The sequence below is a fragment of the Neophocaena asiaeorientalis genome, unplaced genomic scaffold (genome assembly GCF_003031525.2).
Source record: "Neophocaena asiaeorientalis asiaeorientalis breed wild unplaced genomic scaffold, Neophocaena_asiaeorientalis_V1.1 scaffold134, whole genome shotgun sequence".
NCBI classification, from domain to species: Eukaryota; Metazoa; Chordata; class Mammalia; order Artiodactyla; family Phocoenidae; genus Neophocaena; species Neophocaena asiaeorientalis.
Window position 1 is genome coordinate 26,875,945 of NW_020185339.1, and position 12,498 is coordinate 26,888,442.

General features: G+C 54.1%; 1 protein-coding gene and 1 pseudogene across 1 annotated transcript in view; one reads left to right on the plus strand and one right to left on the minus strand.

Moving 5' to 3' along the window:
* LOC112393989 (uncharacterized protein C10orf143-like) overlaps positions 1–11,290 on the minus strand; it is a 53,123-nt pseudogene extending 41,833 nt beyond the window's left edge.
* FIGNL2 (fidgetin like 2) overlaps positions 10,577–12,498 on the plus strand; it is a 3,390-nt gene continuing 1,468 nt past the window's right edge. Inside the window, 1 exon segment of the mRNA XM_024736411.1 lies at positions 10,577–12,496. Coding sequence (XP_024592179.1) covers positions 12,054–12,496 — 443 coding nt within the window. The 5' untranslated portion in view covers positions 10,577–12,053.

The window sequence follows — 12,498 nt, forward strand, 5'->3', positions numbered from 1 at the left end:
CGCCTGTTTGGGGGGGGTTTGGGGGGGGGCTGTCCATCCTGCTCAGACCACTGGGCAGAGACAAAGGATCTTCATCTAGCCTGCAACGAGGATTAAGTCCAGAATAAGCCACGTCCCTACCTGGTCAAGCTGGTTAGGGAGCCCACCTGTCCATCTTTACATCCTCTTATTACCTCTTGACGTGGTGGGACTTATTCAATGTGCGCTGAATGGATGGATGGATGAGTGACCACATGACTGACTGCATTTTTAACTGGGGTTGTGTCTGCTAGAATAATCCAGCATCTACAGATTCCTAAATCTCCCCCTAAGATTCCTAAGTACCCCCCCTTCTCTCACTGCTGACACAAGGGCGGGCATGAAGGACTGGCCAGACCTCAGGGGACACAGCTGTGACCCCCAGACTCTGTTGCACTGAAGAGTGCTTTCACAGTGATCACGTTTTTCCCTGCCGGCCCCCATCTGTCCATGGGATTTAATGAGGATGAGGATGGTAGGCGAGGGGGGATGGGTGTTAAGCAGCTGATGGGGGAGGGAAGGAGGCAGAGCCTGGAGGGCCAGATGACAAACTGCCCTGTCCTACTGTCCTCTCCTCTTCAGCCTGCCCCTCCTCTGCCGGTGGCAGGCGGGACAGGCTGGGCTGGCGGGGTGGTGGGTTCAGCTCATCTGCCCTCCCTCCCTGGCTCCTGGGGAAGCTGGAGTCCTGAGGAACGGAATCCGAGTCCTAGGGATGTCTTACCTGGAGACCCTAAGAAGTGAGACTCCGTTCAAGTTCAAGAGAAAGCAGCGGAGGCTCCAGCTGTAGTGGGAAGCACCCCGGCTGCAGAAGCAAGTCCTGGCTGGGATGAGAGCAGCACAGCTCCCATGGAACTTCCTGCGGTGATGGGGATGCTCTGTGTCCGCGCTGACCGTGCAGGTGCCACTACCGCATGTGGCCAGTGAGAGCTTGCAGTGTGGCTAGTGCTGTCGAGGAAATTCCTTTAATTGAATTTCACTTCAACAATACATTTTTTATTTTTAAATAATTAATAGGTAATTATAAGTGATTTAATTTTAAATAATTAGTACATTGTAGTGAATTTAAAGCGCTCCCTGTGGCAGCTGCGATGTGGGCTGCACAGGATTAGAGGCTGTGTTCAGAGGTGGAAGCCAGGCTCTTGGGCGCAGATCCCTTCCTGCCTGTGTGACCTTAGGTGGGGTTCTTCGCAGCGTGCGGTGCCCCCTCCCCAGTCTGTCAGAGCACCCCAGCCCCAGTGCGGGTGGGTGACCGAGCGGCCCTTAAGAGGTCCTGGCCGGTGAGGGGGCCCAATACCCAGGGACAGACCAACAGCCCAGGGTGGGAAAGGAGTGGCTGTATAGAGCGCTAGACTTTGAAGCGTCTTAGAACTTCCTTGGGGGTGTCAGTCCTAGAAGGCTTCCTGGAAGAGGGGATAGGGAGCAGGCTTGGGCTGGAGCTGTGCCTGAGAGCCTCGCCCTGAGGGGGCCCTGTGTTTGGCACCCAGGCACCTTGGCCAAGGCTGAGATAGGGAGGGGCTGGCAGCATGGGCTGAGAATCTCAGCTTCCCCTCTTACTAGCTGTTGTGGCCTTGGGAGAATCACTCCCCCTTCTCTGAGCCTCCATTTCCTCTTCTGTAAAATGGGGAGAATATGTTTATCTATCAGGGAAGTCCTGAGGATGAAACTGAATGGTAATTATTCAAGTTCTCTGCAAACACTAGAAGGCTGGGAGAAAGGAAAGGTTTATCCTCAAGGGTGCTCGGCCCCTGGCCTGGCCTCTCAAGACGACAACAGATGGTCACAGCTTGTCTGTGGCCCTGACCGCGGACACAAGCAGGGATTTCTGCACTCTCCCCTCCCCCCAGCGTGTGTGCACACACACAGCCCAGATGGGGGCTGCTTGGCCAGCCTCCTGCTGTTTGGCATTTGACATATGAGGAGTCCAGGGCCAGAGCACACCCCACGCCCCCTGCCACCCCCATCCCAGAGAGGAGCCAGACTGGCGGGGAGGCCTTACTACCTTGAGGAAGCAGGATCCCAAGGGCCCTGATCTCTTTACCATGTGTCCGGTGGCCTTTGATGGGAATTCCATTGCCCCTTTTGTCCTCTCCCAGAGGCCTGGCTGGGGGAAGAGAGGAGGAGGAAGATTTTTTGGGGAAAAAGAAAAAAAAAAAGGCCAGGTGGGGTCCCTGGGAGGCTGAGTGTCCTTCGGCTCCAGCCAGATCAGGGCTGGGTATTTCCTCTGGTGTTCACAGACACGGATTCCCCTTCCAGGCAATCCCTCCCCGTCCGCTCCTGAAGTAATTCCCTGGCCTTGCCTCTTGCCGCCCTCAACAGCTCACGTGGGCTCAGATTTAGTCACCTGGATTTTTTTCTTTATTTGGAAACAGAAGCACTTTCAAGCCTCCTTGCCCATCCATCCATCCATCCGTCCACTCTACAGAGTCTATGAAGAACTTACTGTGCACTAGGTACTGTCCTAGGTGCTTGGGATAAGACAGTGAACAAAACCAAGTACCTACTTTCATGTAACTTTCCAGCGGTACAAGAAGATAAAGCAACAAGTAGGTCAGATTATGATGAGTGCTACAGAGGACATCAGGTTGGGGGGTCAGGGTCTGATGAGGTGACAGTTGAACAGAGGCCTGGAGTGAGTGAAGGTGTGAGCTGTGCAGAGGTCTGGGGAAGGAGTGTTTCAGGTACAGAGTGCAGCAAGGCCAGGGCCTCTGAGGCGGTAGCAAAGCCAGTGTGCGGGGAGCAGTGAGGAAGCCAGTGTGACTGGAGGGGAGGCCTGGAGGGGAGGGGAAGCAGATGGGTGGGATGAGGTCGGCTACTAGGAGGACTCTGGCTTTTCTTCCCAGTGAGATAGGAGCCTCTGGGAGCTTCTGGGCAGAAGAATGACACGCTCAGACATGTTTTCAAAGGTCCTGTGGCTACTGCGTTGCGACTGGAGAGTGGGGCACAAGAGTGGACATGGGGAGGGGAGAATGGGAGGCCGCTGCCGTCCTTTGGGTCAGAGATGTCGCCGGAGTGGTGAGAAGTGGCTGCAGTTTGGATAGATTTAGAAGCCGGGGCCAGTCTGACTTGCTGGTCTGAGGTGTGAAAGAGAGAAGTTAGAAGTGACCCCAAGGTTTCTGGCCTGAGCACCTAGAAGGGATGAGGCTGCCATTTCCTGAGGTGGGGAAGACCCAGGGTGTGAGTAGTGGGTGGTGGGTAGGTCGGGGCTGGGTGAGAAAGTCAGAAGTTTGATTTTTGGACACGTTAATTGTGTCCATTAAACATTTAAGCGGGGAGGGGTCAGGAAGAAGGTTGACTATGCCAGTGGGGTGTGCATGGCGGGGAGCTAGGCTGGAGAATCCTCAGTGCACAGCCGATCGATGGTCAAGGCCGTGAGCCTGGGTGGGGTCTCCAAGGAATTAATGTGGAGAGAAGTCTCCAAGGACTGAGCCCTGGGCTCAGCAAGGCTCAGAGGGGAGGGGTGAAAGGAGGGTCTGAAAGAGGTGGAGGAGGAGAGGGGGCGGGGCGCCCAGTGAAGAAGCTTCAGGAAGGAGGGGGGATCGGCTGAGTCCAACGCCGCTGAGCTGAGGACTGGCCGTCTGACTGACGGTCAGACTTAACAACACACACGCAGACAGCTGGAACGCTGGGTGTGAAAGCCTGGGTGGAGGGCGGTCAAGAGAGAACGGGAGGGGAGGAATCAGAACTTGTAGCATAGGCATCTTTTAAACTCTTTCTTGTTTTTGTTTTGTTTTTGATTTTGGTAAAAAGCAGGCAGAGTGCAATAGGATGCAGTTGGAAGGGGATCAGGAGGTCCTCTGGGGCTCCCCCGACCCCAAGATGGGAGAAGGGGCAGCATGTTGGTGGGCTGATGAGGACGACCCAGTAGAGGGGGAAGCTGGTCATGCAGGAGAGGGGAGACTTGAGGGAACACGGTCCCTGGGCATCGAAAGGGGACGGGGTCCGGGCGCAAGAGGAAGAACAGCCTGTGTTCTTACTGCCAGGAGGGGCTTCCTCCAGCTCTCCCCGAAAGGCAAGGGGTCAGTTAGGGCTGGAGTGGCCAAGGAGGATGCGTGAAGGAGGAAGGACCTGCCGTGGGCCTGGAAAGATGGGAACCAGCTAGTTGGCACAGGGAGAGCTTTCCAGTGAGTAGACCTGGGTGAGCAAAGCCCTGTAGGCTGGACCGAGCAGGGCCGTTTCCCAGGTGTCTTTTGGCTCCGACCATTCCCACCTCCTGGCACGTGACCCCTTCCTCATCTCCCTATGGCTCTCCTTTCCCCCTTCCCCAGCTCCAGTTCTCCACCATTTTTCCAGCCAAGGAGTGAGTTTAGGGACAGGGAGGAGAGTGTTGAGATCTGCTGGGTGGACCCCTGCTCCCCTCCGGGGTCTGCTCCCCCATTTGTATCCTTGCCTTATCGGAGCCTGTGGAGGTGCGAAAACACTGGCCAGAAGGAGGAGGCCCTCTTTCTGACCTTGCGCAAGCAGGACCTCCTCCCTGGGACTCAGTTTTATCACCTGTAAATACTATCTACTTAGGTGGGGTGTTGGGTGGTGAGTGATGACACGGATATGCCAGCACTCCCTGCTCAGCTCAGCGGCGAACACGCCCCAGTGCTTTCTGTCTGCAGAGACCCATTTTAGGTGCCGCTCTGATTCCCCACCGAAAATAGGCTTCACAGCCTCCCAACTGCCAGTGTTAATTCTTTTCTTTTCTTTCTTGCTCTTTCATTCTTTCCTGCTCTTTCCTTCTCTTCCTTCCCTTCTTTCTTTCTTTTTCTTTCTCTCCATCCCTCTTCCTTTCCTTTCTTTTCTCTTCTTTTCTTTCCTATGGCCATAACCACTTTCACCTCATCTTCCCTGTGAGATGGTAGAGTTGGAAGGAAGGGCTGGATCCGGTTTTGCCCCTGTGACAGCTGTTGCTCAGTGGCTGGCACTCTGAAGGTATATGAAAGTGTTTGCTGGCTGGACGGAAACAAGACAGTGAACCTGAAGAAATTGGGCTGCCGCCCTTGTGGCTCAGAGTTTTGTAGCTGCCTCTCTGGCCTCTTCTGGTTCATCCCCTAAACACTTACTGAGCCCGACCCATGCTAGGCCCTGTGTCTAGGGCGGGGTGCTGGGGGTTCAGCTGCGCTGGGGGAACAGCTTCCTAGACGGTGGGTGCAAGGCCTGAGGCAGGTGACCTGTCCTGTCCTCCAGAGGCTCCCGGGTGCCCTCCCTCTCCTCCCCTCTTGCAGTAACTGGGGGTTGGCACGAGGGGGCAGGGCCCAGTGGATGGGGGAACTGTCCCCTTCAAGCTCTGCCAGGCAGCCAGAGACCCCCGGGGCATCAGTTGTGAGCGAGAGACAAAAAGCCTGGGACAAAAGGCCTGTGGGAGCCTTGGTGAATAGATTAATGAGATTTCCATACGAGGCCCAACAATGGGATTCTCCACTCCAGCCCCTTTGTCCCAGGCTGAGATAATAGAGCCCGAGGAGCTTGGCCCGGGAGGGTGACATCGGCCCTTCTCCACCCAGGACTGGAGCCACCACACAGCTGCCCCTCCTTCCTGCCCCGCCCCCAGCCCTGTGGGTCAGGGAATTCTGAACCAGAGAACTTCTGTGAGATGGGGAGGCGTGTTAGGGGCCCCCTTACGGAGTCGGAGGTGGGTGTTGACACTGCATGGTTGGGGTCCCTTCCCACCTCAGCCTGTATAAAACTCATTTAAAGGGTTTCTAGTGAGAGCAAGTTTGTTGTCCATCATCTACAGCATCTCATTTGACAGCTGAAGAAAGTGAGGCTTGGAGAGGTTAGGTGTCTTGCCCGTGGTCACATAGGGACAGCTCAGGGTGTCTGCTGCCTCCTGATGTCAGAATGAGGGTGGAGGCGTGTGTGAGGGAGAAACACGCCTCCTGTGTGTTCCCCTTTCTCTCACACTGCTTCACTTCCAACACCAGACCTGTGGGTTTTCCACACACCAGCCAGTTCTGGGACACCAGCTGGGTGTCCTACGTATTTAACTCAATTCTGACACAATCTACTGGAGGTAGCGGCAGCTCCCACGGGTTAAGGGCCCAGTCCTACAAGACTGCCCCCTTCAGATGCCAATCATGAGTCTGGGCTGTTATCTGTGCTTCTGACCAGTGTGGGGTGTAAATCAGAGGTTCCCACGACCCCCTCCTGCAGTTCGATTCATTTGCTAGAGTTGCTCATGGAGCTCAAGAAACCAGTTTACTTACTAGATTACTGGTTTATTATAAAAGGATTTAAGTCAGTAACAGCGGGATGGAAGAGATGCATAAGGCAGGTATATGGGAAGATGCATGGAGCTTCCTTGCCCTTTCCCAGCAGCCACCCTCCCAGCACCTCCACGTGTTCACCAACCCAGAAGCTCTCCCAACCCCGTCCTCTGGGGTTTTTGTGGAGGCCTCTTACACAGCCAACAGCGATTAAGCCGTTGGCCACTGGCGACGGAGCTCCATCTCCAGCGCCTCTCCTTTCCCTGGAAGGTGGGGTGGGAGGCGCTGAAAGTTCCGACCCTCTAATCATGGCTGCTTCCCCTTGCGAGCAGGCTTCATCTTTAGGTTTCCTAGGAGCTTTCCAAAAATCACCTCATTAACGTAAACTCAGGTGTGGTTGAAAGGGACATGTTAGGAATCACAGGAGACCGATTTAATCTTTATTGCTCTGAAGCTATTTCAGGAACTCGGACAAGAGAGCAAATATTATAATGAAAGATGCTCCCGTCACTCTTATGCTTAGGAAATTCCAAGGGTCTGGGGAGCTGTGAGTCAGGAACAGAGGATGAAGACTAAATACTGGGCTGGCCAAAAAGTTCGTTCGGGCCCACCCGTATATATCTCTTATCGTAAATCACACTGATGCACGGGAGTGTCCTGGGCCTGGTCCACGGGGATCGGAGAGGCCCACGAGGACTGAAATCAGTGCATTGAGTGCCTTGGCCATTTGTCAAGGCCCAATCACTTCCCTCTTTGATCCTGGAAGACTTCCTACAAGTGAGGGGAGGGTTTTATAGAATTCTTTCCTCCCCCTCCATCCAGCAATTCTTTGTTACTACTTACTGACCACCTATGAGTTTGAAGGACTGCACTGTGTGTGTGGAGTCAAATGGAGTTCCAGCCTCCAAGGGTCTGCAGGGAAAGAGTTGCTTCAGGAGCCTGACCTCCTTTGCTCCCCAAAGGGTGCAGTTTCAAAAAGTGGCGTTTTCTCCACAGAGTCCCAGCCACCCCCAGCGAAGCCCACACACCCAAATAAGGAACTGTCTGCCCAGCCTAGGGGTGTGAGTGCTTCTCAGATGGCAAGGTTGCGGGTGAAAGGGACAGATCTACTCGGGCTGTTTTGCAGTGAGAGGGCACGTATTCTTCTGCATGTGGGGCACAGTTAACTTGGGATCCCCCAGGGGGAGATGCTTCCAACTGCAGCTTTGAAGGGTAAGCATACAGCACTTGAAGCATAGCCACATTCCCGGGCAAGCACCGAAACACGTTTCCTTAGGGCCAAGGAAAGGAGCCTTGGTGGAGGCTGTGTCATGGGTCCTTTCCTTAGGGCCAAGGAAAGGAGCCTCGGTGGAGGCTGTGTCATGGCCTCAGGCTCTTCTCTTGCCGTGAGTACCAAGGGCTAGACCAGGGAGGTAGTGCAGCCAAGAGGTCAGGGCCTGGGCCCTGCAGTTAGACTGCTGGGGTCTGAATCCTGCTCCCCTGGGTAGCAGCTGTGTGACCTTAGGGATGTATTCATCTCTGTACCTCAGTTTCTTCATCTGCCAAATGGGGATGATGACAATAGTATTTCTCATTGGGCTGTTGTGAGGGCTACACAAGACAGTGCATAAAGCACGGAGAAGGGGCTGGCTCTGCCCCCAGTGGGGACAGAGAGGAAATGGCATAAGGACCAGTCTGTCATATCAGAGCTGGAACATTCTTCACGTTCCCCCAACCCCAAGGGGAAGTGACTTGTTCGGATTCACTCAGCAAGGTTGGGCCACTGCTCAGGTTCCTAATTGTACCATTTGTCATTCTACTTTATATCCGACGCTGGACTGTGTACTTGTTATCTTTTTAAATCCTCATGGCCATTCTGCAAGGCATACGTCATGCCCTTTAACAGGTGGAGAAATTGAGCTTCAGTGAGGTTGGGCGGCGTGCTCAGGCTCACATCATAAGTGTTTGAACCTGATTCAAAACCCATACCTTCCCCTAGTCCCCCAGGCCTTCCATCATGTGTAGCTCAGCTGATGTAGGGACTGCAGTGTGCCCTATGAACCTGGGAAGGAGGTGGGGTCCCTCTCCAGGGGAGATCCCTCCAGCTCCTGACTAGCAGGCCCCACCTCCCCATGGGAGAGGAGAGGGCTGTAACTGGCCTGAGGGTGAGGGCAGGGACACAGCGTGCTCTACCCTGCTATCACTGCAGGCAGGGAGTGATGCTTGAGGGAAGAATGAAGGAGAAGGGCAAGAGAGATGGGCTGGTAGTTAGTAGGGGACTTAGGGTAAAGGAAGTCTTTTTGAAAATGGGAAAGAATTAAGCTTGCTGTGGGGATGAAGCCAGGCCATGGTAGTGGGGAAGAACAGTTCATTCATGGGGCAAGGTCCCAGCCTGGGCCAGATGGGGTCATGGGTTGAGGTGGAGGGACCCTCAGGCCGCCTGGCCTGCAAAATGGATGCAGATGGAGATAAAGGTGAAGATAGAAGGCCAGAGGTGAGGGAGACGTGCCCCTGGCGAAAACGGAAGAGAACGGCCTGAGGCAGAAGGCCAGTATCTGAGGGGACTGAGGGTAGAGACAATCTCAAAGTGGGTGGGATGAGCTGTGGTGGACAAGGGCCCCTTTGGGCAGGGGCTAGGAGAGCCTGCAAGGGGCTAAGCCCGGAGCAGATGAGACACACGGGTGTGGAGCTGGGAGGACAGGCTTGGAGGGCCAGAGGTAGTGGGTTCCTGGAGTCCACAATGCCTGAGGTGGAGTGGTTCGATGCGGACCAGGGCCTGAGTGCTTGCTTGGTCTGGAGAGTGGGGACCAGAGTGAAGACTGCTGCAGGCCAGGGCAGGAGCCGGCTGAGGGGCAGGGAGGACACTGCAGGACAGCCACAAGGAGGAGCAGCGGATCTGGCAGTGGGCGAGGGAGATGTGTGTGAACAAGTCCACACCCAGAGCCTTCCTTGCTGTGTCTATGTATGTCCTTCTGGGAGGGGCCACCCTTTTCCCCCAGCATGCCCACTTTAATAAGTTCAGGGAAAGTGCTCTCATCACATTCAAATCTCTTTTCCCTATATTAAGGAGCCAAAGCTCCCTATCTATATTCACAGATAATAGTGAATTAAAAAAAAAAAACAGGTTTGGGGGGCTACATCATAACACAATTTTTGCATTTGTATGACTCTGATGTTACCACATATGACCCTGCAAGCAGAACCACTTGGGATTTCTGATATCCCAGGACATTACCCGTTTGACAATAGGTAAAGCCTCTGTTCTTCGGAGACCCCTCAGTAGGAGCTGCATATCTGCATCCCTCAGACCTCACCCTCAGTTCTGCTGTCTCTGCTCTGCTCTCTTGCCATTGGTGGCCAGGATCAACTCTCAGATGGAGGCGAAACAAATCTAAGAACTCCTCTATTAAAGATTTAGTATCCGTGGCTCATGCCTTCCCTAGGGCAGCGGGGATGAGAGTAAATAGTTTTATTTTCAAAGACTGTCCTCACCCAGTGACATAAGGTTACAGCCATAAGAGGTGATACAGTCAGGCTGCTGCAAGTAAGGGCAACTGTGGAGAGCGTGAGAAGCGGTCTGATTACTTTCAGCCTCTTCTTCTACCACTCCCCCCACATATACCCACTTGCAAGGCTCCAGGGACCCAACAGCTCTTGGTGCTCCCTCTAGGCTTACAGCGTATAGGTTACGTAGGTTGTGCACTGCCCAGGAGCCCTACTTCTAAAGGGGCACAGTTCACATCGTAGACTTGGTAGATTTGTAGACTTACTATGACGATTTTCCAGAAGGGGGCAGTAAGGCACCTTGAAGGAGGGAAGAGGGCATATGAACTATTCCAGCCCTGGCTTTCTCAATGTACTGTGCCCTGCATCTCTGAAGCGGCTGGAACCCTCTAGCCGGTCTGGTCAGTTTTGGTCTCTCACCCTTCAAGGTCCAGCAAAGATACTCCTCCCTGGTGAGGCCTTCTCAACCAGGCATGGCACATTCCCCCGAGCCCTAGAGCTCTGGGCACACACCTCTCTTTTCCCACCTCATAAAGGATGTTGTCTGTCTCCTCCACCTGGTTGAACCATCATATTCACCTTTCAACCTGCCCCCATGCCCAGCGCAGCTCTTAGTATGTGATCAATAAAAAAAAAATTTTTTTTAATTTTATTTATTTATTTATGGCTGCACTGGGTCTTCGTTGCTGCGCGCAGGCTTTCTCTAGTTACGGCGAGTGGGGGCTACTCTTCGTTGTAGTGCATGGGCTTCTCATTGCGGTGGCTTCTCTTGTTGCGGAGCATGGCCTCTAGGGCGCGCGGGCTCCAGTAGTTGTGGCATGCAGGCTCAGTAGTTGTGGCGCGCAGGCTTAGTTTCTCCGTGGCATGTGGGATCTTCCCGGACCAGGGCTCAAACCTGTGTCCCCTGCATTGGCAGGCAGATTCTTAACCACTGTGCCACCAGGGAAGTCCCTCGATAAAATTTTGTTGAAGAAAGAATATTGAACCTGTAAGGTTAACTTGTCTTATCAAAAGCTTAGGTTTGAAAAATCATCAGCAGCAAAAATCTTCTCTGGCATGTCATGGGCCCATTTAGTCTTTGAGATGTTATCCTCGGATCAGGCCACCCAGTTGGAACCATATGCCTGGCGAGTGCTGTTCCCCAGGCCTTGGATCCCTTTTACCAGTGTGGCCCACGCCTGGACTGGTGCTGAGGGACAGCGGACAAAACGGCCGTGTTAACACTTCTGCCGTGTTTACAGCACGGCCACTGAAGAGGCCACTTTTATTACATCTCACAGGTCGGCTTCCTGAGGTCCATGAAAAAAAGTTCCATGATCTCAATGCCAGGAACATTTTTGCTTCTTTTGAGTATGACAGTGTTTTGTTTTTTTTTTTTTTACTTTGCAAGATGAGTTATTTGGTTCCTGGGAAGCTCCGAGACAAATTTGTGACCCACTTTCTATTATGTGCACTAACTTCGCACTGCTGTGAACTAACTTTGTCCCATCTTCTCTAGAAGACATATATGTCTTTTCTAAACAAACTTTTTGTACTGTGGTGTAACATTCTGTGAACGAGGCCGGTGTCAGTACCTGCTCTTTGCATGCAATCGTCATGGGCAGAATTGGGTCTGGAACGCAGGTGCTCTAACTTCATCAGGTAGAGACTAAAAGAAACCAAGTAGAAAGGAAGTGAATGCTTCTGGGTCAGCCTCTGGGGTTTCCCAGGGCCGATATGGTGCTGCCACTGACACGGGCATCCCTCACTTCAGGCCCAAAGGGAGCCCCTGGAGCCTCAGGGAAGGCTAAGGTGAACAGAGCACTTACGACTATCAGACTGCTGGGCTACCGCTAGGCCAGGGGCCTTTACACAACCCCAGTGCCTCTGTAGTGCCTAGCACATGGTGGGTGTGCAGCAAATATCTGTTACTGAATAAGCCCCACCTGGGTTTGACTATTCCCAGGGCTGGGGGTGGGGGAAGGGGGGACTACCCATTGTCTGACCCTTCACTACAACAGGTCTAAAAGTAAGGACCATGTGTCCTAGAGGGCAGGGCTAGAGGGGCCAGGACAAAACAATAGTCGTTACCTAGAAGGTGAAGTTAGGGCCAAACATGTCATTTTCAGATCCATCTTGGATCTGCGGAAAGTATTTTCAGATAACTTAATTGTAGGACATGAGGGGCAAGTCAAATATGGTGTTTTTGGTGCCAGAAGACGGCCTAGGGAGGGTGGAACGGTGTGGGTGGATGCAGGAAAACCAGCCTGTCCCAAGCTAAGGTTTAAGAAGGTCGGCCTGTGGCTGGCAGTCGACGGGCTCTCAGAGGCTCTGCAGGGTCTCACTAGACTCTTCTCTCTCTCGCCTGAAGCTCTGTCGAAGATGCACTGGACACCGGAACACGCCCAGCCCCTCAACCAGTGGCCAGAGCAGCACCTGGACGTCTCCTCCACCACCCCGTCGCCGGCCCACAAGCTGGAGTTGCCCCCCGGGGGTCGCCAGCGCTGCCACTATGCTTGGGCACACGACGACATCTCTGCCCTCACTGCCTCCAATCTCCTCAAGCGCTACGCAGAGAAGTACTCGGGGGTCCTGGACTCGCCTTACGAGCGCCCCACCCTGGGCGGCTACGGCGACGCCGCCTTCCTCAACGGCGCCAAGGGGGACCCCGAGCCCTGGCCGGGGCCGGAGACCCCCTACCCCTTGGCCTCGCTCCACGAAGGCCTCCCGGGAACCAAGTCGGGCACTGGGGGCGGCTCCGGGGGCCTCGGGGGTTCCCCGGTTTTAGCCGGTAACCTACCTGAACCCCTCTACGCCGGCAACGCGT